This window comes from Opisthocomus hoazin, chromosome W (genome assembly GCF_030867145.1).
Source record: "Opisthocomus hoazin isolate bOpiHoa1 chromosome W, bOpiHoa1.hap1, whole genome shotgun sequence".
NCBI lineage: Eukaryota > Metazoa > Chordata > Aves > Opisthocomiformes > Opisthocomidae > Opisthocomus > Opisthocomus hoazin.
The window spans coordinates 36226877-36251060 of NC_134453.1; the positions used below are offsets into that span (position 1 = coordinate 36226877).

Consider the following 24184-nt stretch of genomic DNA (forward strand, 5'->3'; position numbering starts at 1 on the left):
GGTGTTTTTTTTTGGTTTTTTTTTTGGTTTTACGATGCCTGATGGGTATGTTAACAAGCCAGTATCCGAGATATCCGATATCCGAGTTCAATACCAACAAATCCGTATCGCCAGAAGTACAACTTAAGCAGGTTTCCTAAGCGTACCATACCGAATGTACATTATTACAGAAGTACAAAGCTTAACCTGTGCCTGTACCAACGCACAACTACCAAAAGCACGTTATTACAGAAGTGCAGAGCACAACCCGTGCCTGCACCAACGCACCAATACCCAAAAGTACGTTATTACAGAAGTACAAAGCTTAACCCATGCTTGTACCAACGCACAATTACCAAAAGCACGTTATTACAGAAGTGCAAAGCTTAACCCGTGCCTGCACCAACGTACCAAGACGTACACCCTCAGGCACTAGTAGCCTGGTGTACAGCGCTCAGCGTAGGACGTCTCCTACGACTTACGAGAACTCTCCAAATGACCGGTCTCACATACCAAAACAGAGAAAGAAAGTAAAAAAAAGAATACCTTTACTCGTTTAGATGGTCCTTGTCTGCTCCCGCAGTGATCCGAGTGAGGCGAGGAGTCCCTCCGGGAAATCCCGGGGGTACCCTAGGGAGTCCTGTTCTCAGCGGGTCCTGCAGCCGAGCAGAGCGGGTCCCATCTGGGGTGCCAGAAATGATGCCGTGAAAAGCCAGAATTGAAGACTCAATAGTCGGCAGACTATTAAGCAGGTATTCTTTATTGCGGCGCCGGGCACACGGGGGATCTCTCCTCCAAACGTGTGCACCGAAGAGACACAGTTACTAGGTATTTATGCTATGTTAACATACATATTCATTACATTTCCAAGAAATGTTTATCATAGTAATGGCTTTTCCAAGAATTCATTAATATATGGTAATGTCTGTCGCACATGTTTGTTTGGCGTCTCTCGGCAGGGGTCTTCAGATTATCCTGCAGCCTCCTTATCTCTGTAGTTTGCATACCTGTTCTCCCAAGGCCCAGGCGCCTAAAGGGATTATTCAGGAGTCCCTTGTCTTGCAACCGTCCCAATATTCACAAAGAACCAAGACTTGTTTCTGACAACCTGAAGTGATAACATCCCCTACATGTTACATTTGTTACATTTACAGTTATCACCCCTGAGGCAGGGTTACATTGCTTTTAGAAGTTGTCTTGTCTCTGCAACCTTTTAAACTCAGGACAGCTCTATTTGTGAGAGGGTAGCCTTTCCAGAATTGTTGCAGATTGGCCAAAAGAAAATGTTGGGACCATCTAAACCACTTGCTATGTGTCTTTTGCTTCATTGCCCTGGTCCTAACCCCTCCATTGACAACTTATATTTCTTTAAAGGTTTCATGAAGTCTTCAAAGTACTTGCTGAAAGTGATGAGGGTAAACTCCATGTCCTGAGAGTTGTATACGAGGGTTGGAAGAATCATCCACAGGTAAGAGCATCAATGGGAGATATTTGTTGAAGTTTCAACAGAAAGTCGTGTTAAAATATAAAGCATTACAATTTCCTTTACTTAAAAATGCATTCTGTTGTCTATTTGTATTTAAAAGAATCGAAGTTGTTTTTACTACTGTTAAGTGCCTTAAACTGGACATCAAATTTATTCTCTATCAATGAGGCTTTCACCTTAAAAGTTCAGTGTAGAAGATTTGCAGCTTTGTGCCATACTCTGGTTTACAAGAGAATAACTTAAAAACCAAACGAAACCCAACCCAATCTTGTTTTTCTTCAAAATTTCAGTACTAGAACAGTGTTCTCATGCTTTGTGCTTTTTAAGATGTAGATCTTGTAACACAGAAGTAGGCTGAAGAGAGAACCTGGTTAGAAGGTTAGAAGGCAAAAAGAGAGAACCTGATTATTTAGCACTTCTGTGGTTTTTCACTAGCAATCACAATGACCCACAAAGACCAGATTGGAATCAGTGTTATGCACAGACAGAGCAAGTAAATCTGCTCTCAACCAACGTTCAGAACAAGAAGAATTTGTCTGTGACACTACCATGGTTAAAGTTCATACCGGAGTCTGATGAAATAATGTGCTGAAAGAACTATGAAAAATACCTCAGTTGTTTAAAACGTGCAATTTCTTCACAGCGGTTGTTGTTTCCCCATGTTGTCATCATTTAATAAATGGAGCTCAGTAAGAAACTTGTGTTCAGTTTTTCTGCATTGGTTATTTGGATATTTCTCGCTGGTCTGTTTGTAATATATGGTATTATATATGTATATATATGTGTGTATACATAGAATCATAGAATCATAGAAAGTTTTGGGTTGGAAGGGACCCCTAGAGGTCATCTAGTCCAACCCCCCCGCAGCGAGCAGGGACACCACTAACTAGACCAGGTTGCTCAGAGCCCTGTCCAACCTGGTCTTGAATGTTTCCAGTGATGGGGCCTCCACTACCTCTCTGGGCAACCCGTTCCAGTGTTTCACCACCCTCATTGTAAAGAATTTCTTCCTTATATCTAGCCTAAATCTACCCTGTTTTAGTTTAAAACCATTACCCCTCGTCCTATCACTGTTGTCTCTACTAAACAGATTGTCCCCATCTTTCCTATAGGCTCCCTTTAAGTACTGAAATGCTGCAATCAGGTCTCCCCACAGCCTTCTCTTCTCCAGGCTGAACAAGCCCAACTCTCTCAGCCTGTCCTCACAGGAGAGGTGCTCCAGCCCTCGGATCATTTTTGTAGCCCTCCTTTGGACCTGCTCCAACAGTTCCATGTCCTTCTTGTGCTGAGGGCTCCAGAGCTGAACGCAGGTCTCACCAGAGCAGAGTAGAGGGGCAGAATCACCTCTCTCGACCTGCTGGCCACGCTTCTCTTGATGCAGCCCAGGACACGGTTGGCCCTCTGGGCTGCCAGCGCACGTTGCCGGCTCATGTCCAGCCTTTCGTCTATCAGTACCCCCAAGTCCCTCTCAGCAGGGCTGCTCTCGATCCTTTCATCCCCCAGCCTGTATTGGTACCGGGGATTACCCCGACCCAGGTGTAGGACCTTGCACTTGGCCTTGTTGAACCTCATGAGGTTCACACAGGCCCACCTCTCCAGCTTGTCCAGGTCCCTCTGGATGGCATCCCGTCCTTCTGGTGTCTCAACCGTACCACTCAGCTTGGTGTCATCTGCAAACTTGCTGAGGGTACACTCGATGTTGCTGTCCATGTCATTGATAAATATATTGAACAGCACCGGTCCCAGTACGGACCCCTGAGGGACTCCACTCGTCACTGGTCTCCATCTGGACATTGAGCCGTTGACCACTACCCTTTGGCTGCGACCATCCAACCAATTCCTTATCCACCGAACGGTCCACCCATCAAATCCATGGCTCTCCAATTTAGAGAGAAGGATGTTGTGGGGGACCGTGTCAAAGGCTTTACAAAAATCCAGATAGATGACATCCATAGGTTTTCCCTTGTCCACCCTTGTTGTTACACCATCATAGAAAGCCACTAGGTTGGTCAGGCAGGACTTGTCCTTGGTGAAGCCATGCTGGCTGTCTCGAATCACCTCCCTGGCCTCCATGTGCCTTAGCATATCTTCTAGGAGGATCTGTTCCATGATCTTCCCAGGCACAGAGGTGAGGCTGACAGGTCGGTAGTTCCCAGGGTCCTCCTTCCTACCCTTTTTAAAAAGGGGCACAATGTTTCCCTTTTTCCAGTCACCAGGGACTTCCCCTGACTGCCATGACTTTTCAAATATGATGGAGAGTGGCTTGGCAACTACATCAGCCAGTTCCCTCAGGACTCTGGGATGCATCTCATCAGGTCCCATGGACTTCTGTATGTTTAGGTTCTTCAGGAGGTCCCGAACCTGGTCTTCACTTACAGCTGGAGGGATTTTACCCTCCTGGTCTCCTTTATGCCATCCATCGACTCGGGAGGGGTGAGGAGAGAGGTTGCCAGTGAAGACTGAGGAAAAAAAGTTGTTGAGTACCTCAGCTTTCTCCTCATCTGCTGTTGCCAGTTTGCCGGTCTCGCTCATGAGCGGGGGTACGCTTTCTTTGACCATCTTTTTCCGGCTGACATACCTGTAGAAGCCCTTCTTGTTATTTTTCGCATCCCTTGCCAAGTTCAGCTCCAGCTGTGCCTTGGCCTTCCTGACCCCATCCCTACACAACCGGGCAGCTTCCTTATACTCTTCCCAGGAAGCCAGTCCCTGCTTCCACTGCCTGTGCAGTTCCCTCTTCTTCCTTAGTTTGACCAGCATCTCTTGTCTCAGCCATGCCGGTCTCTTCCCTTCTCTGCCCGACTTCTTACACTTGGGGATCGAGAGCTCTTGCGCTCTCTGGAATACATCCTTAAAGACCTGCCAGCTCTGTTCTGTTCCCCTGTCCCTGAGGACCGTTCCCCAGGGAGTCCTTCTGACTGTCTCCTTGAAGAGCTGGAAATTTGCCCTCCTAAAATTTAGGGTCCTGACTATGCTCTTCGTTATTCCCATTTCCCTCAGTAGCGTTAGTTCCACCAGCATGTGGTCACTGCAGCCCGGGCTACCTCCGATCTTGACATCCCCAACGAGCTCACTCGCATTGGTGACCACCGGGTCTAGTATTGCATCCCCTCGGGTAGGAGTGCTTATTACCTGGCTTAAGAAGTTGTCTTCAATGCATTCTAGGAACCTGCTGGATTGCCTACAGCTTGCCGTGTTGCTTTTCCAGCAGATGTCGGGGTGGTTGAAGTCCCCCAGTAGGATGAGAGCCTGCGAGCGCGAAGCCTCCTGGAGTTGGAGGAAGAACGCTTCGTCTATCAGCTCCTCTTGATCTGGCGGCCTGTAGTAGACACCAACCACTAGGTTCCCTTTGTTGCCTCTCTCTCTGATTCTTACCCATAAGCTTTCGACCTGGTCGTGGTTATTCTTCAGGGACAGCTCTTCACTCTGTAGTGTTTTCTTGATGTAAAGGGCAACGCCCCCGACCCTCCTTCCTCACCTGTCCCTTCTGAACAGCCTGTAGCCATCAAGAGCTACATTCCAGTCGTGGGATTCACCTCACCAAGTTTCCGTGATGGCAATCAGGTCGTAGCTTTCCAGCAGCACGATTGCGTCCAACTCCTCCTGTTTGTTTCCCATGCTGCGTGCGTTTGTATAGAGGCATTTCATCTGAGCTGTCGGCCTCGTTACCTTCATAGCAGAGCACCCCTTTTTTCCCTTGAGATGTTTCATGGGTATTTTCTTGTTGGCACCTGATACCTCAGGCGCCTCCAGCTCCCTTCCGCAAGACTTCCACATTGCTGCAGTGTCCCTCGCATGCTGCTGGGCAACGGGTTGAGGGCTCCTACTAGCCCCCCGTCCCTCTAACCATTGTGTATCCTCCCCTAGCCTGTCGCTGGCAAGCCTCATAGGTTCCCCTTCCCCCTTCACCTCTAGTTTAAAGCCCTATGTGCATATATATTTTATATATTGCATTTATATTATATTATATATATATATCAGACATCACCAAGCTGAGTGGTGCAGTTGACACACCAGAAGGATGGGATGCCATCCAGGGGGACCTGGACAAGCTCATAAAGTCACCAATGTGCGCTCGCAGCCCGGAAGGCCAACTGTTTCCTGGGCTGCATCAAGAGAATTATGGCCAGCAGGTTGAGGGAGGTCATTCTGCCCCTCTGCTCTGCTCTGGTGAGACCCCACCTGGAGTCCTGCGTCCAGCTCTGGAGGCACCAGCACAAGAAGGACATGGAGCTGTTGGAGTGGGTCCAGAGGAGGGCCACAAAGATGATCGGAGGGCTGGAGCACCTCTCCTATGAGGAAAGGCTGAGAGAGTTGGGCTTGTTCAGCCTGGAGAAGTGAGGGCTGCGGGGAGACCTTATAGCGGGCTTTCAGTACCTGAAGGGGGCCTATAGGAAAGAGGGGGAAAATATTTTCAGCCGGGCTTGTTGTGACAGGACAAGGACTAACGGTTTTAAATTAAGGGAGGGTAGATTTAGACTGGATATAAGGAAGAAATTTTTTACAGTGAGGGTGGTGAAACACTGGAACAGATTGCCCAGAGAGGCAGTGGAGGCCCCATCCCTGGAAACATTCAAGGCCAGGTTGGATGGGGCTGTAAGCAACGCGGTCTAGTTGAAGATATCCCTGCTCACTGCAGGGGGGCTGAGCTAGATGACCTCTAAATGTCTCTTCCAACCCAAAGCATTCTATGATTCTATGATTCTATGATATTATGTCTGGAAGTGATTGGTGCCTCAGTTGCATGAGCCAGACTTCCAAAAGTAATCTCATTGAGTGCTGGAGAATCCTTGCATCTTCTACTGGGCCTAAGGCCCATTTTCTAGCGTTACTAAAAGATTACTTTTAATATTCTTAAAAGTCATGTCCTGAAAGAGAGGCAACATATTGTAAAATAGCTTCTTAAATAAAAGGAACAAAAAAAGCATAGATTAAATATATATATAAAATCCTACCTGAAATATCAGCCTTTAAATTCTGGATGGTCACAGCCTCAACTGTTTTCTGGGGCCACAAAGGCTTTAATGTCCTAAAGGGAAACTTTAGCATCAGGATTGAATACGTTCACAAATTCCTATGTCTGTGTTACATGAAGGCTCAAACGACGTAATCTGGATAATGCCAGGAAGAATTTCTTAAGACAAATGCATATAGGAAGCAATCTTCGAAATTGAGAAATGAGTCATGCATTCTCTGATTCGTTCCGTTAATTTAGTTTTCTACCTGAAACTGAGCTTTGTTACATTTCCCTATTCTATTTGAGAATGGATGATTATGAGAATAAATATGTTGCAGGTTGAGTTTCTTGGGTATTTCGGTATGGAGTACACGAATAATTAAGATGGGCCCTTTCTTCTGAATGGCACAAAGCTGTTCTAATCACAGGATAGTTTTTGTAGCTGCCTGCTTGATTTTCCCACAAGCCTCATCGAGATAGGGTCCTGTAGTAAACACTTGTATACAGTGCTGGTTTCATTCTAAAATGAAGAGGTACTGAAGGAAAGAGCAGATGGTTGTGGTTGGGGACTGTTGCAGTCCAAGGAGAGTAGGCTAGCAGTTGCTGCTACCTTATAGTTATGTAACAGGAACGTGTCTTCTGATTGGCTACTCCAATGTTGACTATTGGGACTTGCTTCTCTGATACCTTGCCTCAAAATTCAGTTCTTGTATTTTTGCTCTTGGGAATAGCAGAAGTACTCACTTGAATGAAAAGTGAAGTCATCACTCTCATGAGGAGTAAAGACAGTTTGTTAAAATGTGAATGCATACTTGGCGTGATTGATACAGCTCCCCTAGTCTGAGCATTTTTAGGTTCAGCAAATGAGATGTCTGCTTTAAGCAGTACTAGCTTCCTAAAGTGTTTGAAATCACTCATTAGTTTGACTAATGTATTTGCAAAGCTGCGTAAAACCAAACTTGACTCTAATACCTTTTCATACAACCCAGCACTGGTTGTACCTTAGCCTACAATAATTTCACAGACTCCATGTTGCAGCAGGTAAACTTGACCATTTCTTGTGGTAGGAATGACCATCTTGTCTTTCTCAAAATGTAGATGATTGCTGTTCTTGTGGATAAGATGATTCGAACACAGATTGTTGATTGCGCTGCAGTAGCAAACTGGATCTTCTCTTCAGAACTTGCACATGATTTTACTAGGTAACAAGTGTGGAATTTCTGTCTTCAGTTGCTTTTTATCTGATCTTTTATTTTAAACAGAATCCATTTTTTTTCACTTAAAATAATTGTAGTTTTTACTTTCATTATTTTGCTTTAAACTCTACATAAAATTCTGTTGCTTCCCTAAAACGCATGCTTTAGTATTTTCTGTTGAGCCACAGCGTGCATTTCTATGTCCTGCAAAAGCTATGCTAGGAAGATTCGTGCAAGTAGCCTGTAAGTTTGCCAAAGTGGAAGGAGAAGCTCTAGGACCATTTCTGTACAAGAACTGTTAACCCTGTTGTATAGCTGCTAGCCATGGTGGAGTCTTGGCTTGCACCTAGGACATGTATCCTGCATCACCCTCAGATATATTGTTTATTGAGAGCGGGGAAAATGCTCAGGCCTGGCAGTTTGATGCTAGTAGTGTTGCAGAATGATTCTGAAATAAAGTGCTGGTTTGGTAATTCATTGCAAAGTACAGGTAAGAAGTGAGTGATATGCTTTCTTAATATTGAATGTTTGCTCACTGCAGTAGATGTCCTAGGTAATAATGACGAAATGTTATAAATTTCCCCCAGATCAGTGTCGTGCACTTCTCTATTTGTTTATTAATTTGCTCTGTAGCAATAGAAAGTTGCCCTGTTTCTGGTGGTTTGAATAAGAGTTGAGAGTTATAGCAGACCTGTGCATTTTCTGTCTTGGAACAGTGTGCAATTTACTGTTTTGGGGTCTGCATCTTTCCTAGGTTCTATGTCTGGGAAATCTTACATTCCACAATTCGTAAAATGAACAAGCATGTACTGAAGATTCACAAAGAACTGGAGGAGACTAAGGCAAGATTGGCAAGACAGCACAAAAGAGTAATTTGTTTATTTTCTTTTATACATATATTTGACACTAAGTAACCTGCAGGCTGTCACGTTTCAGACTGACATGAAATTGGTTCTTGGAGAGGCTGAATAAAAACACTGTCAGGAGGCATATCTACGCGTGTTGCCATCTCTGTTACCAGGACACTAAAGCGGACACATTTTTCATATGTTTTTCTAAAGGCTGTTGGAGCCTGAGGATTCAATGAAGTCTTTAAAGAAGTTCACGTGCATTTGTACCATTCAAGGTTATTCTTGTAAGTTTTTGTTCCAACGTGAGCTTCTTTCACTCTGTTTTTTTGAGTCTTGGTTCCTGTTACATTATTGGGTAGCAAAAGGAACAGTCAAAATTCATACGCAAGTTCATAGAATGAATCATAGAAGAATAGAATTCTTTGAGTTGGAAGGGACCTTTAGAGGTCATCTAGCTCAACCTCCCTGCAGTTGGCAGGGACATCTTCAACTAGACCAGGTTGCTTACAGCCCCGTCCAACCTGGCCTTGAATGTTTCCAGGGATGGGGCCTCCACTACTTCTCTGGGCAACCCGTTCCAGTGTTTCACCACCCTCACTGTAAAAAATTTCTTCCTTATACCCAGTCTAAATCTACCCTCCCTTAATTTAAAACCATTACTCCTTGTCCTATCACAACGGGCCTTGCTAAAAAGATTGTCCCCATCTTTCCTATGGGCCCCCTTCAGGTACTGAAAGGCTGCTATAAGGTCTCCCCGCAGCTTTCTCTTCTCCAGGCTGAACAGTCCCAACTCTCTCAGCCTTTCCTCACAGGAGAGGTGCTCCAGCCCTCCGATCATCTTTGTGATCCTCCTCCGGACCCACTCCAACAGCTCCATGTCCTTCTTGTGCTGGGGGCTCCAGAGCTGGACGCAGGACTCCAGGTGGGGTCTCACCAGAGCAGAGCAGAGGGGCAGAATGACCTCCCTCAACCTGCTGGCCATGATTCTCTTGATGCAGCCCAGGAAACAGTTGGCCTTCCGGGCTGCGAGCACACATTGGTGGCTCACGTCCAGCTTTTCATCCACCAGTACCCCCAAGTCCTTCTCAGCAGGGCTGCTCTCAATCCCTTCTCCACCCAGCCTGTATTGATAGCAGGGGGTTGCCCCGACCCAGGTGCAGGACCTTGCACTTGGCCTTGTTGAACCTCACGAGGTTCACACAGGCCCACTTTATGAGCTTGTCCAGGTCCCTCTGGATGGCATCCCAGCCTTCTGGTGTGTCATCTGCACCACTCAGCTTGGTGCCATCTGTAAACTTTCTGAGGGTGCACTCGATCTTGCTATGTCATTGATGAAAATGTTAAACAGCACCGGTCCCAGTACGGACCCCTAAGGGACACCACTCCTCACCGGCGTCCATTTCGACATGGAACCGTTGACCACTAGCCTCTGGCTGCAACCTTCTAAACAATTCCTTAGCCACCAAACAGTCCACCCATCAAATCCATGGCTCTCCAATTTAGAGAGAAGGATGTTGTGAGGGACTGTGTCGAAGGCTTTACAGAAGTCCAGATAGATCAAATCCATAGTTCTTCCCTTGTCCACTGATCTAGTCACGCCATCATAGAAAGCCACTAGGTTGGTCAGGCAGGACTTGTCCTTGGTGAAGCCATGCTGGCTGTCTCGATTCACCTCCCTGTCGTCAATGTGCCTTAGCAGAGCTTCTAGGAGGATCTGTTCCATGATCTTCCCAGGCACAGAGGTGAGGCTGACAGGTCGGTAGTTCCCAGGGTCCTCCTTCCTACCCTTTTTAAAAATGGGCCCAATGTTTCCCTTCTTCCAGTCACCAGGGACTTCACCTGACTGCCATGACCTTTCAAATATCATAGAGAGTGGCTTGGCAACTCCATCAGCTAATTCCCTCAGGACTCTGGGATGCATCTTGTCAGGTCCCATACACTTATGTGTGTTCAGGTTCCTCAGGTGGTCCCGAACCTGGTCTTCACTTACAGCTGGAGGGATTTTACCCCCCTGGTCCCCATCTTGTGGTCCATCAATTGGGGAGGGGCAAGGAGAGAGGTTGCCAGTGAAGACTGAGGCAAAAAAGTTGTGGAGTACCTCAGCTTTCTCCTCATCTGTTGGTACGAGGTCGCCATTCTTGTTCATTGGGAGGGTACGCTTTCTTTGACTTTCTTTTTGTGGTTGACATACCTGTAGAAGCCCTTCTTGTTATTCTTAGCATCCCTTGCGAAGTTCAGCTCCAGCTGTGCCTTGGCCCTCCTGACCCCCTCCCTACACAACTGGGCAGCATCCCTATACTCTTCCCAGGATACCTGTCCCTGCTTCCACTGCCTGTGCAGTTCCCTCTTGCCCTTTAGTTTGACCAGCAGGTCTTGACTCAGCCATGCTGGTCTCTTCCATTCCTTGCCTGATTTCTTACACCTGGGGACTGAGAGCTCCTGCACTCAATGGAAAGCATCCTTAAAGATCTGCCAGCTCTGATCTGCTCCCCTGTCCCTGAGGACCATTTCCCAGGGGGTCCTACTGACAAACTCCTTGAAGAGCTGGAAGTTGGCTTTCCTACAGTTTAGGGTCCTGACTATACTCCTCATCCCAACTCTTTCAGCTCTTTTCCTTGCTCATTCCCAGCAACAGCCATGGTAGTTGCTTACCTCCTCAATCTATGTTCATCAGCAATCAAAAAAATGTTTGTGAGTATTGAAGAGCTATTCATTTATTTCACTGTGGAGCAAAGACATTGTCTGGTATCATGCAATGGACATGCCTATGTTTTTGTTTCTGTACTGTCTCCTAGCTGCAGCTCTTGAGTACTAAGTTCTCAGTCACCCTCACAGTAAAAAAAAGTGTTTCCTTATGTTGAGACACCACCTTCTGTGTTTCATTTTGTGCCCATTGCCTCTTGTCCTGTCACTAGACACCAATGGAAAGAGCCTGGCTCCTCTTCCCTCCCTTCGGGTATTCACAGAATCACAGAATCACAGAATAGTAGGGGTTGGAAGGGACCTCTGTGGGTCATCTAGTCCAACCCCCCTGCCAAAGCAGGGTCACCTACAGCAGGCTGCACAGGACCTTGTCCAGGTAGGTCTTGAATATCTCCAGAGAAGGAGACTCCACAACCTCCCTGGGCAGCCTGTTCCAGTGCTCCGTCACCCTCAGAGGGAAGAAGTTCTTCCTCATGTTCAGATGGAACTTCCTGTGCCTCAGTTTGTGCCCATTGCCCCTTGTCCTGTCGCTGAGCACCACTGAAAAGAGCTTTGCCCCATCCTCCTGACACCCACCCTTGAGATATTTATAGGCATTTATAAGGTCCCCTCGCAGCCTTCTCTTCTTCAGGCTGAACAAGCCCAGTTCCCTCAGCCTTTCCTCGTAGGGGAGATGCTCCAGTCCCCTCACCATCCTTGTAGCCCTCCACTGGACTCTCTCCAGTAGCTCTTCATCTTTCTTGAACTGGGGAGCCCAGAACTGGACACAGTACTCCAGATGAGGCCTCACCAGGGCAGTGTAGAGGGGAAGGAGAACCTCCCTCGTCCTGCTGGCCACACTCTTCTTGATGCACCCCAGGATCCCATTGGCTTTCTTGGCAGCCAGGGCACACTGCTGGCTCATGGTTAACCTGTCGTCCACCAGGACACCCAGGTCCCTCTCCGCAGAGCTGCTCTCCAACAGGTCCACCCCAAGCCTGTACTGGTGCATGAGGTTGTTCCTCCCCAGGTGCAGGACCCTGCACTTGCCCTTGTTGAACCTCATCAGGTTCCTCTCTGCCCAGCTTTCCAGCCTATCCAGGTCATGCTGAATGGCAGCACAGCCTTCCGGTGTATCTACCACACCTCCCAGTTTGGTGTCATCAGCAAACTTGCTGAGGGTACATTCTGACTCTTCATCCAGGTCGTTGATGAAGAAGTTAAACAAGACTGGGCCCAGTACTGACCCCTGGGGGACACCACTTGTTACCAGCCTCCAACTAGACTCAGCGCCGCTGATGACAACCATCTGAGTTCTGCCATTCAGCCAGTTCTCTATCCACCTCACCGACCACTCATCCAGCCCACACTTCCTGAGCTTCCCTAGGAGGATATCTTGGGAGACTGTGTCGAAAGCCTTCCTGAAGTCTAGGTAGACAACATCCACGGCTCTCCCTTCGTCTACCCAGCCAGTCATGCCATCGTAGAAAGCTATCAGATTGGTCAGGCATGATTTCCCCTTGGTGAATCCATGCTGACTACTCCTGATAACCTTCTTTTCTTCCACTTGCTTCATGATGGCCTCCAGGATAAGCTGCTCCATCACCTTTCCCGGGATGGAGGTGAGGCTGACCGGCCTGTAGTTCCCTGGGTCCTCCTTCTTGCCCTTTTGGAAGATTGGAGTGACATTGGTCTTTCTCCAGTCCTCGGGCACCTCTCCTGTCCTCCAGGACCTCTCAAAGATGATGGAGAGTGGCTCAGCAATGACATCCACCAGCTCCCTCAGCACTCGTGGGTGCATTCCATCGGGGCCCATGGATTTGTGGACATCCAGATCACTTAAGTGATCCCTCACGCAGTCCTCCTCGACCAAGGGAAAGTCGTCCTCTTTGTAGGCTTCTTTTCTTACCTCCGGGGCCTGGAATTCCTGAGGGCCAGTCTTAGCACTGAAGACTGAAGCAAAGAAGGCATTCAGTAGCTCTGCCTTCTCTGCACCCTCCGGCACCAGGACACCCGCCTCATTCAGCAGCGGTCCCACATTGTCCCTAGCCTTCCTTTTGCTGCTGATGTAGTTGAAGAAGCCCTTCTTGTTGTTTTTGACATCCCTTGCCAGCTTCAATTCCAGGTGAGCCTTGGCCTTCCTCGTCGCATCCCTGCATGCTCTCACCACGTTTCTGTACTCTTCCCAAGTGGCCTGTCCCTCTTTCCACATTCCATGGACCTTTCTCTTCTGCCTGATCTCCGCTAGAAGCTCCTTGTTTAACCATGCAGGTCTCCTGCCTCCTTTGCTAGATTTCTTTCTCAGGGGGATGCATTGCTCCTGTGCATGGAAGAAGTGTTTTTTAAAGAGCGACCAGCACTCATGGACCCCCCTGCCTTCGAGAGCCCTGGCCCACGGGATTCCTCCCAGTAGCTCCTTGAAGAGGGCAAAGTCAGCCCTCCTGAGGTCCAGGGTTTTGATCCTGCTTATCGCCCTGCTTCCTCCACGCAGGATCCTGAACTCGACCATTTCATGGTCACTACAGCTGAGTCTACCTCCAACCTTCACATCCTCCACCAGTCCCTCCTTGTTTGTTAACACGAGGTCCAGCAGAGCGCCTTTCCTTGTTGGTTCCTCCACCACTTGCATCAGAATATATATTGATATATATACTTGCATTCATATATATTGATAAGATCCCCTCTGAGCCTCCTCTTCTCTAGGCTAAACAGTCTCAGCTGTCTCAGCCTTTCCTCAGGAGAGATGCTCCAGCCCCTTCATCATCTACATGGCCCTTCACTGGACTCTCTCTACTATGTCCATCTCTCTCTTGTACTGAGGAGCCCAGAACTGGACACAGCACTCCAGGTGTGGCCTCACCAATGCTGAGTAGAGGGAAAGGATCACTTCCCTTGATCTTCTGGCAATACCTTGCCTAATTCATCCCAGGGTACCATTAGCCTTCTTTGCAGCAAGGGCATATTGCTGGCTCATGTTCAACTTGGTGTCCACCAGGACCACCAAGTTCTTTTCTGCAAAGCTGCTTTTCAACTGGTTGGCTCCCAGCATATACTGGTGCATAGGGTTGTTCCTCCCCAGGCGCGGGACTTTGCACTTCCCCTTGTTGAACTGCATGAGGCTCCTGCCTGCCCATTTCTCCAGCCTGTCAAGGTCCCTCTGGATGGCAGCACAACCCTCTGGGGTATCAGCCACTCCTCCCAGTTTGGTGTTATCTGAAACATGCATCCTGGGAAGAATATAGGGATGATTCCCAGGTGTGTAGGGATGGGATCAGGACAGCTAAGGCACAGCTGGAGCTGAATTTGGCAAGGGGTGTGGAGAATCATAAGAAGGGCTTCTACAGGTGCATTGGTCAGAAAAGGAAGACTACAGAAAATGTACCCGCCCTGATAAATAAGTCAGGAGATGTAGTGACAACCGACATGGAGAAGGCTGAGGTACTCGACAATTTTTTTTTCCTCCATTTTCACTGTTCCCACATCTCTCAAGTCCCTAAACCTCCAGGCAGGGACTAGGGGAATGAAGTCCCTCCTGTTGTAGGAGAAGATCAGGTTTGAGACCACCTGAGGAGCCTGAACATATACAAGTCCGTGGGACCTGATGAGATGCATCCCAGGGTCCTGAGGGAACTGGCAGATGTAGTTGCTAAGCCACTCTCCATCATATTTGAAAAGTCATGGCAGTCAAGCAAAGTCCCTACTGACCGGAAAAAGGAAAGCATCACCCCCATTTTTAAAAAGGCAGACCCTGGGAATGATGGACCAGTCAACCTCACCTCTGTGCCCGGTAAAATCCTGGAGCAGATCCTCCTGGAAGCTATGTTGAAGCATATGGAAGACAGCAAGGTGATTTGAGACAGCCAACATGGCTTCACCAAGGCCAAATCGTGCCTGACTACTCTAGTGGCCTTCTACAATGGAGTGGCTGCATCAGTGGACAAGGGAAGAGCTATGGATGTCATCTACCTGGACTTCTGTAAGGGTGGTCCAACTTGATACTTGCTACAAGCTACTCACATACTCGTTTCACAGGCACTCCACACTCATGGATCCCCCCCAGATACCAGCACGGACCCTCCGCCCCACCTGATACCCGTGCCTGGACTGAGGGTCTCCTCCTCTCCAGCTAGTCCAGCTCTGGCCACTGGCTCTGAGCTTCTCACTTGCCTCACTCCAGTCCTTCCCAGTAGCTGGTTGTGGGGGCACACACTGTTCCCACCCCAGTGGCTGGCAGATGAAATACCCCCTCCCCACTCCAATAGCTGGCACTGGGACCCCACTCATTCCAGTAGTTGACACCACAGGCTGCGGGGCACCTACACCCCTGGTCTGACTCCAGTTACTGGCACCCAGTCCACTCACACACACAGAAAGGTCTCACCAGGAGCTGGTACTTACTCCTTGCAGCACACACACACGGGATAGAGAGTGAGATTATTCAGAGATAGTTAAGAAAAGATTTAATAAGAAAATAAGACAGATGTGATCAGGCACAGGGCTCAGTCAGACAAGCATACTGGCTGGCCCCATTTTACATGTTACCAGCCCCTTTTATACTCCTTTCTGTCTATGCCTTCTTTGTTCCTCCTCGATTCCCTTCCCCTGCACATTGCCTCATCACTTGGCATAGTTCCACTGACCCACTCCAACATCCTGAACCCTGAGCTTTGCATCCTTATCAGTCACAAAGGCTCAGTTTTCCTGCAATTTATTGATTGTCCAACAGTTAGTGTGACTGACCAGGTTTGTTTCTGGTTATTATCTTTGTTAATGCTAATTGGTCAGGTTTTATGTCTCTGTGTGTTTGCCTCCCTCCTTTTCCTTATCCTCCCAGCTGAGAAAATGAACATTCTCACAATCCACATAGCCTTACCAATTAGTGCAACTGACAAGGTTTGTTCTCATCACGACCTCCTTTGCCATGTTGTCATCGAAAATCCAGGAATAAAACCTCGTAACACCAATGTAGTGTTAAAAGGCAGGCATTCTTTATTGCAGCGCTGGATGCAAGGGGGATAATTCCACCAAACGTGCATACCTCATACCTTTTCCGTGCAGTTTATATAGATCAAAAATATACATATTTATTTTATTCATGCATATTCAGTATTATTCTCTTTGGCGATTGGTGTAAACTTTTCACGCTTCCTACGTAAATGGTTGCGCAGACTCAGTCACCCTCTTCCATTGTTCCTTTTTGAGTAGGTGGTATTACTTGAGTAGGGGGTCAGTGAGTCGGTGGTCGTGATCTCCCCCTGCCATAATTACCTTTTACCTATTAGGCTCGCAAGCTTGGCAGTTCTGGTGAATTTCTTCAGTCCGCTTCACAAAACCACACTCCATCATTTCTCTTGACAGAAACACAATTACCTACCATTATTAGCATTAATAGTTACGTAGAGACTAGACTCTCTGTTCCCAGACCTAATGTCCAGGTGCGTAGGGCTGTACAAGGGACATAGCAACATTGTTCATGTTTATGGTTAACTGATTCTGTCACCCTGGTTACAATGTGTCAGTCAGGTTTGTGTCTCTGTATGTTCTTGCGTATGGCTCCTTTGAGCAGACACCACTCCTACATACCCTTACAATGAAGTGGTCAAGGAATCTGAGTCATACTTTGTTTTGCACAGACCATTAATGAAATGAGTATATTTCTACTAAAAATGTATCAATCAAGGCTCTAGTGTTACAAAAGTTAATGCTAACACAAATGTATAAAAACATGACAAATACTGTGGATCAGGGTTTATACTTTAGGCAATAAGTAGTTTAGCTAGGGTACATATACACAAGATGCAGTAACAGTTTACTTCAGTGTAGACACACTCTAATTATTAGCAAGTGGAAGAAGCTGTTCATGAGGGTAAGGGACAGTTATCCTTGGAGATACTGAAAATTTCACTGGACAAGGCCCTGAACAACCTGATCTGATTGGACCGGCTTTGAGTAAGAGCCTCCATCAGTGGAGCTATTCAAAACCCGATTGGACAATGACCTGAGCAACCTGCTCTGGTTGACCCTGCTTGAGCAGGGGTGGTGGTGGTGAACTAGATGATCTCAAGAGATTCCTTCTAACCTCAATGATTCTGTGATACCATGTGATTCTGAGCAGCATGTTGGACCAGAGACCTCTAGATATCCTTTCCAAACTACATTATTCTATGATCTTTCAGCTCCACCCATGACTCATTCAACGGCACCCCCATCCCCCAGTGCTGTTTTGTTCTTAAGAAGATCAGCTAAAGGGTCCTCTGTGAGTCATCTCTCTTAATCCTCAATTGCTCCAGGATGTGCTGACAGAACAGAGATGTCTCAGCTGCTGCAGAATCTCACCTGGTTCAGGTGGACTGAGAGCTTTTCTGATGCTTTGCATCTGACAAAACCAAAGACAAAGCACTGTATGATCATGCCTCTCTGCTGGCCAGAGGTTTCAGTACCATCTTTGTCCATCACCATCTTGAAACTGTTGTCACTGTGTTATTCTCCAGCTTCAAGGATAGAGACACTGAGCAATCTCATCAGTAAGAGCCACTGTAAAATGCGTTGCTGCCTGAAGTGTTACATTCCTTTTTAGTACCTGACTTTCCTGGCACATATTCTTTGTCAGACTCTCTATTGGGATAAGGCTGCAGCAAAACCCTTTCTGTCCCTGGCACGCACGCCTCCTTGTTGGGTCACTGGAGTCTAAGCCTTCCACTCTGTGATTAGAGGGCTGGTGCCCTCTGCCATTTCACAGCATCAGCTTGAGCAACCTTTCTCACTTGTATGAATCTTATTGGTCTTTCTGGGACTCGTTGTCCCTGGAGCTTTTGAGGAGGACCACCAGCTTGTGCTTACATCTTCATGTGGTTGCAGAAGCTTGCCACAGCCTAGTGGACGTTTTCCATTATCTAAGTCCATCAAAGGGTTCCTTGCCCATCAGTAGGCCTTGCTGGAGCCAGCCTTGGTCGTACAAACACCATATTTTGTTGCCCTTAGGTGAAGCATGTAGAATGACACTGTCGGGTTGTATTGGGCAAATTAGAAATGATGTCCAGTAATGGAGATCAGATTGGTATTGTGATTGAACCGTATATTGTAATTGCTATATTGTGCTAAGTGTAGCTCACATTTGTATTGTGATTTCAGTACATTTTGTGTCACTGTTAAATTAGAAATCCTGTGCAACATCAACTATCTTCAGATAAGTAGATTTGATATCAAACATTATACCCTCCACCCATGGAATAGCTAATAGAACCTGGTCAAAGAATATTGGACTCTGACATCTGGTCATAGGGGATGTGCAAGGAAACTGAGCTCCCATTAAAACTGATTCTGTCACAGTTTCCCTGTGTAACGTCATGCAAGTTATTTCACTCCTTAACCTTCCATTGATCACAAAAGTAATAACACTGCTCTGCCTTTGCAGGACTTGGTCATGACAGGAACCTGAACATGTGCACTGGAAGTGCAGGCCTCATAGCTGTGAGGGCTCTGAACTTTGCAATTGCCCAGTCTCTGCAAAGCAAACCCTCAGTTGGAACTTCTTCATTCCTGACACCTGACAGATTGTATTTTTTTGCCAACTGCCTCTGATTTTCTCCCTACAACTCCAATCCTTGACCCCACATGCTTTCACACCTAATTTTAATTTTTGGGTGGTAGGCACTCAGATACGTCAAAGCCATTTGACAGGCTTGCTTGCCTGTATTTTGGCACTTTCTCCTTCACTTTCGTCTGTTTTCTGTTGTCTTGGATCTTACTTTGCTTGTGGATTTCCTCCAGTGGCATCCTTCCTCTCCAGTCATGGTACTGGCTTGTGTCTGGTTTTCTGGAATGTCTCTTACCCAAGAAATTGTGGCAAGGAATTCACAGTTCTAGAGCCTGATCTCAAGCATAGCAGAAAAGGCCCTACAAAGGGAAGTAGGCAGCTGTTTAGCACTCACAGAGGCCATTGAAAAACCAGCATTAAACAATGCATTAAGAAATCGGGAGTGGAAAGTATTAAAGCACTTGACTGGGAAGATTTCTGGAGTTTATTCACTGTGGGGAATTGTGGCATATGATGGCACAGACTCTGCTTGTGGTGCAAGTGACACAAAGTTTATTTTGCAAGCAGTGCTTTATACATCTTTACCCAGACGTTAGTTCCCCAGGAACTTTCTATCCCGATAAGGCAGCTATTTGCATGAGGTTCTCTATTCTACTTCTGTCCAATCCATTGTCATATCACACACCAGGTCAGCCAATAAGGTTGCTGATCACACGCTGTCCACGCGCTGGCTGACAGTACACAACCGCTGTTTTTTAAATCCTTATTCATGTACTCAGCTCCTTCAGCACATCGTCAAGTTCTGTTTACTTCAGCATTTTTCTCTTCCGTTTATTACAGCAATCTACTTTTGTCCCCGTCCTCTACAGGGACTATTTCAGCTATTAAATCATTTTTGTTTATATCTATAATTTTTATCCATCTCATTTTCCTCCTTGCTTGTTTCCCTGGAAGTTAATGGACCCAAGAACTAACAGCATCTTACACAAACACTTGACAACCGAAAAAGGTTGGGGCTGCTCTCCACATGCCAGCCTTTATTAATTCCATTCAGCTACTTCTGTGCTCTCGGTACTGGCTGGACTCCAGTAGCCAGGGGGTAGATGTATCCCTGGTATGATTCCAACCACAAACAAATAGGAAATCCAGAGTCACATCAGACACTAGTTACAGTTAGGATTGGCACCATGCTTAGGAGCACGGCAGAGGAAATAACTTTTTGTATCTTGGTTTGATAAGTGTACCACAAACATTTACCAGCACTGACACAAAATTTTCTCACCTGCCCTGAGCTTCCCTCCTCCTGATCTAAATCACTGCTTGGAAGAAGAGAATTTTAAAGGTCTATTTTAATTCATTTCAGTAAGGCTTTTACACATACAGACAACATATTGGGAGATAGGTAACGTGCCCCTTGTTAATACAATGGATACAAAGGATTGGCACAAGCCACAAATCATCAGCCCGTCTGAAATGAATTGGTTCAAGGAATAACATTTGAGGAACACACACAGCCTGCTCACTTCTGTTGCAGTTTGGCCGTGGCCGGTAACAAAAGGGCCATGCGGTCGCTCTACCACCCCTCCCCCTGCTGGGGTGGGGAGGAGGATAGAAAGAAAAAGACAAAAAAACTTGTGGGTCGGGATAAGGGCAGTTTAACAGAACAACAAACAAAACGAACAGTAACAACAACAATACAGATAAGGAGAATATATAAAACAAACAGCAGGACGGACAGAGCAACTCTCACCACACAGTGCCCCACACGCTCCCAAGCCACAACTGCCTTCCCTCCCTGGCCAGCTGCCCCACCAGAGCCGAGCACATGGTATCCAATACCCTGTTTTGTTTGGCCAGTTTAGGTCAGCCTGCCCAGCTGTGTCCCCTCCTGGCATCTGGTGAAAATTAACCCTGTCCTAGCCAAACCCAGGACATCTTATTACCATAATTCTTCCAGTAGGCAACACAGCTCCTCCAAGACAGCACACCTCCTGCAGAACAGAGTGCCTTCTCTCCTGGTATGAGAGAGAGGCCCCACGCACTCCCTGCAGTTTGGGACTTGGAAAGGTGCTTTTATCATCCGAAGCTCTGTCTGTGTTAAAACCTCTGCCCTGGCAGGGGCAGCTGCTCCAACAACTTCTGGGGAATCTGCCTTGTGGCATATTACCACCACACCCAAGACTGTGACACTGGTACAAATTCAGCTGAGATGCACTTCTGCACAGACTACTGTACCTGTTGGATGTGTCTATTAGCTACCACCCAGAAGCTGTCTTCTAGGCCTGGCTCTTATATTGGCCTCTCCTGAGCACCTGCTAAAAGTGTGCTTGACCCTCCCTAATCAGGGGACAGCTGCAACAAAGGCTCCATGCACCTTGGAGCCTTTTATAGGACTTTCCTTCTGCAGGACTTTTCCTTATCCAATTACTAGATAGCAGATCTGATAGAATGTACTCTTTTTCTGAAGGGGAACTAGCGTGGTATTTTTATTGTTATGAGGTTGGCTGCCTTTCTGGCCCTTTTTAATTGGAGAGCATCCACTTAAGCTTCATATGTAGTCTTCCAACTTGAACACGCTGGGCTCCAGTCCCTTTCCTCTAGCTGTGCTAACCCACCATATCCATCTGAGTTCTGGCACAAAATATATTTGGTTTTGGCAGTCCTGTGACATCAGTCAGGTTCTTCAATGAAATCTGAGTCCTGGAACAGGTAAATGACCTGCTCAGCCTGGTGACAGAGCTGAAAGAGGAAGTGGAGAGGTTAAGGAGCATCAGGAAGTGTGAGAGTGTGGCCTTCTGATTATTACCCCCTCTTGGTAATGCAGGTTGGCGGGGACGAGATCGCAGAGAGAAGTCCCAAGGCCATCAAAAGGGACTTCAGGGCACTGGGGTGACTGGTTGAGGGATCAGGGGCACAGGTGGTGTTTTCCTCCATCCCATCAGTGGCAGGGGACAGCACTGAAAGGGGCAGGAAAACTCACCTGGTTAACAGGTGGCTCAGGGACTGGTGCCATCGGTCAAATTTTGGCTTCTTTGATCATGGGGAGGTGTACACAGCACCAGGCCTGCTGGCAACAGGTGGATCGCAGCTATCTCAAAGCGGAAAAAGGATTCTTGGCCACGAGGTGGCGGGGCTCATTGAGAGGGCTTTAAACTAGGTTCGAAGGGGGAAGGGGACATCGCCCAGCTCACTAGGGATGAGCCCAGGCATGGCATGCCAAGGCCAGGGGTGAGATTGACAGCCCAGCTCAAGTGTGTCTATACCAACGCACGTAGCATGGGCAATAAACAGGAGGAGCTGGAAGCCATTATGCAGCAGGACGGCTAAGACTTGGTCGCCATCACAGAAACATGGTGGGACAACTCGCATGACTGGCATGCTGTCATGGATGGCTACAGACTCTTTAGGAAAGACAGGCCAAGAAGGCGAGGTGGTGGAGTTTCTCTGTATGTGAGGGAGCAACTGGAATGCATTGAGCTTGGCCTGGGGACGGATGAAGACCAAGGTGAGAGCTTGTGGGTTAGAATTAAGGGACAGGCTCACATGGGTGACACTGTTGTGGATGTGTACTACAGGCCACCTGACCAGGAGGAGGAAATTAATGAGGCCTTCTACAGGCAGCTGAAAGTAGCCTCACAGTCACAGGACCTGGTTCTCACGGGGGACTTCACCCTGACATCAGCTGGGAAGACCATACCGCTAGGCAGGCGCAATCCAGGAGGTTCCTGCAGAGCATCGATGATAACTTTGTGATGCAAGTGGTGGAGGAACCAACAAGGAAAGGCGCTCTGCTGGACCTTGTACTAACAAACAAGGAGGGACTGGTGGAGGATGTGAAGGTTGGAGGTAGACTCGGCTGCAGTGACCATGAAATGGTGGAGTTCAGGATCCTGCGTGGAGGAAGCAGGGCGGTAAGCAGGATCAAAACCTTGGACCTCAGGAGGGCTAACTTTGCCCTCTTCAAGGAGCTACTGGGAGGAATCCCGTGGGCCAGGGCTCTCGAAGGCAGGGTGGTCCAAGACAGCTGGTCGCTCTTTAAATGTCACTTCCTCCATGCTCAGGAGCGGTGCATCCCCCTGAGAAAGAAATTGAGCAAAGGAGGCAGGAGACCCGCATGGTTGAACAAGGAGCTTCTATCAGAGCTCAGGTGGAAGAGAAAGGTCCATGGAATGTGGAAAGAGGGGCAGGTCACTTGGGAAGAGTACAGGAATGTGGTCAGAGCATGCAGGGATGTGACAAGGAAGGACAAATCCCACCTGGAACGGAATCTGGCAAGGGATGTCAAAAACAACAAGAAGGGCTTCTTCATCTACATCAGCAGCAAACGGAAGGCTAGGGACAATGTGGGGCCGCTGCTGAATGAGGCGGGTGTCCTGGTGCCGGAGGGTGCAGAGAAGGCAGAGCTACTGAATGCCTTCTTTGCTTCAATCTTCAGTGCCACGGCTGGCCCTCAGGAATTCTAGGACCCGGAGGTAAGAGAGGAAGCCTGCAGAGAGGATGACCTTCCCTTGGTCGAGGAGGACTGTGTGAGGGATTGCTTAAGCGCTCTGGACTTCCACAAATCCATGGGCCCTGATGGAATGCACCCACGAGTGCTGAGGGAGCTGGCGGATGTCATTGCTGAGCCACTCTCCATCATCTTTGAGAGGTCCTGGAGGACAGGAGAGGTGCCCGAGGACTGGAGAAAGGCCAATGTCACTCCAATCTTCCAAAAGGGCAAGAAGGAGGACCCAGGGAACTACAGGCCGGTCAGCCTCACCTCCATCCCGGGAAAGGTGATGGAGTAGCTCATTCTAGAGGTCATCATCAAGCAAGTGGAGGAAAAGAAGGTTATCAGGAGTAGTCAGCATGGATTCACCAAGGGGAAATCATGCCTGACCAATCTGATAGCTTTCTACGATGGCATGACTGGCCGGGTAGATGAAGGGAGACCCGTGGATGTTGTCTACCTAGACTTCAGGAAGGCTTTCGACACAGTCTCCCAAGATATCCTCCTAGGGAAGCTCAGGAAGTGTGGGCTGGATGAGTGGTCGGTGACATGGATTGAGAACTGGCTGAATGGCAGAACTCAGAGGGTTGTCATCAGCGGCGCTGAGTCTAGTTGGAGGCCGGTAACAAGTGGTGTCCCCCAGGGGTCAGTACTGGGCCCAGCCTTGTTTAACTTCTTCATCAATGACCTGGATGAAGAGTCAGAATGTACCCTCAGCAAGTTTGCTGATGACACCAAACTGGGAGGAGTGGCTGATACACTGGAAGGCTGTGCTGCCATTCAGCGTGACCTGGACAGGCTGGAAAGTTGGGCAGAGAGGAACCTGATGAGGTTCAACAAAGGCAAATGCAGGGTCCTGCACCTGGGGAGGAACAACCCCATGCACCAGTACAGGCTTGGGGTGGACCTGCTGGAGAGCAGCTCTGCGGAGAGGGACCTGGGTGTCCTGGTGGATGACAGGTTGACCATGAGCCAGCAGTGTGCCCTGGCTGCCAAGAAGGCCAATGGTA

At 47.9% G+C, this 24184-nt stretch overlaps 1 protein-coding gene across 4 annotated transcripts in view; it reads left to right on the plus strand.

Annotated features, from left to right (window-relative positions):
• LOC142365630 (nuclear cap-binding protein subunit 1-like) overlaps positions 1-24184 on the plus strand; it is an 89810-nt gene that overhangs the window by 54498 nt on the left and 11128 nt on the right. For all 4 annotated transcript variants that reach the window (XM_075446611.1, XM_075446612.1, XM_075446615.1 and 1 more), the window contains 3 exons: positions 1354-1447; positions 7518-7621; positions 8370-8484. In XM_075446611.1, the coding sequence (XP_075302726.1) occupies positions 1354-1447; positions 7518-7621; positions 8370-8484 (313 nt within the window). The remainder of the gene's footprint in view (positions 1-1353; positions 1448-7517; positions 7622-8369; positions 8485-24184) is intronic.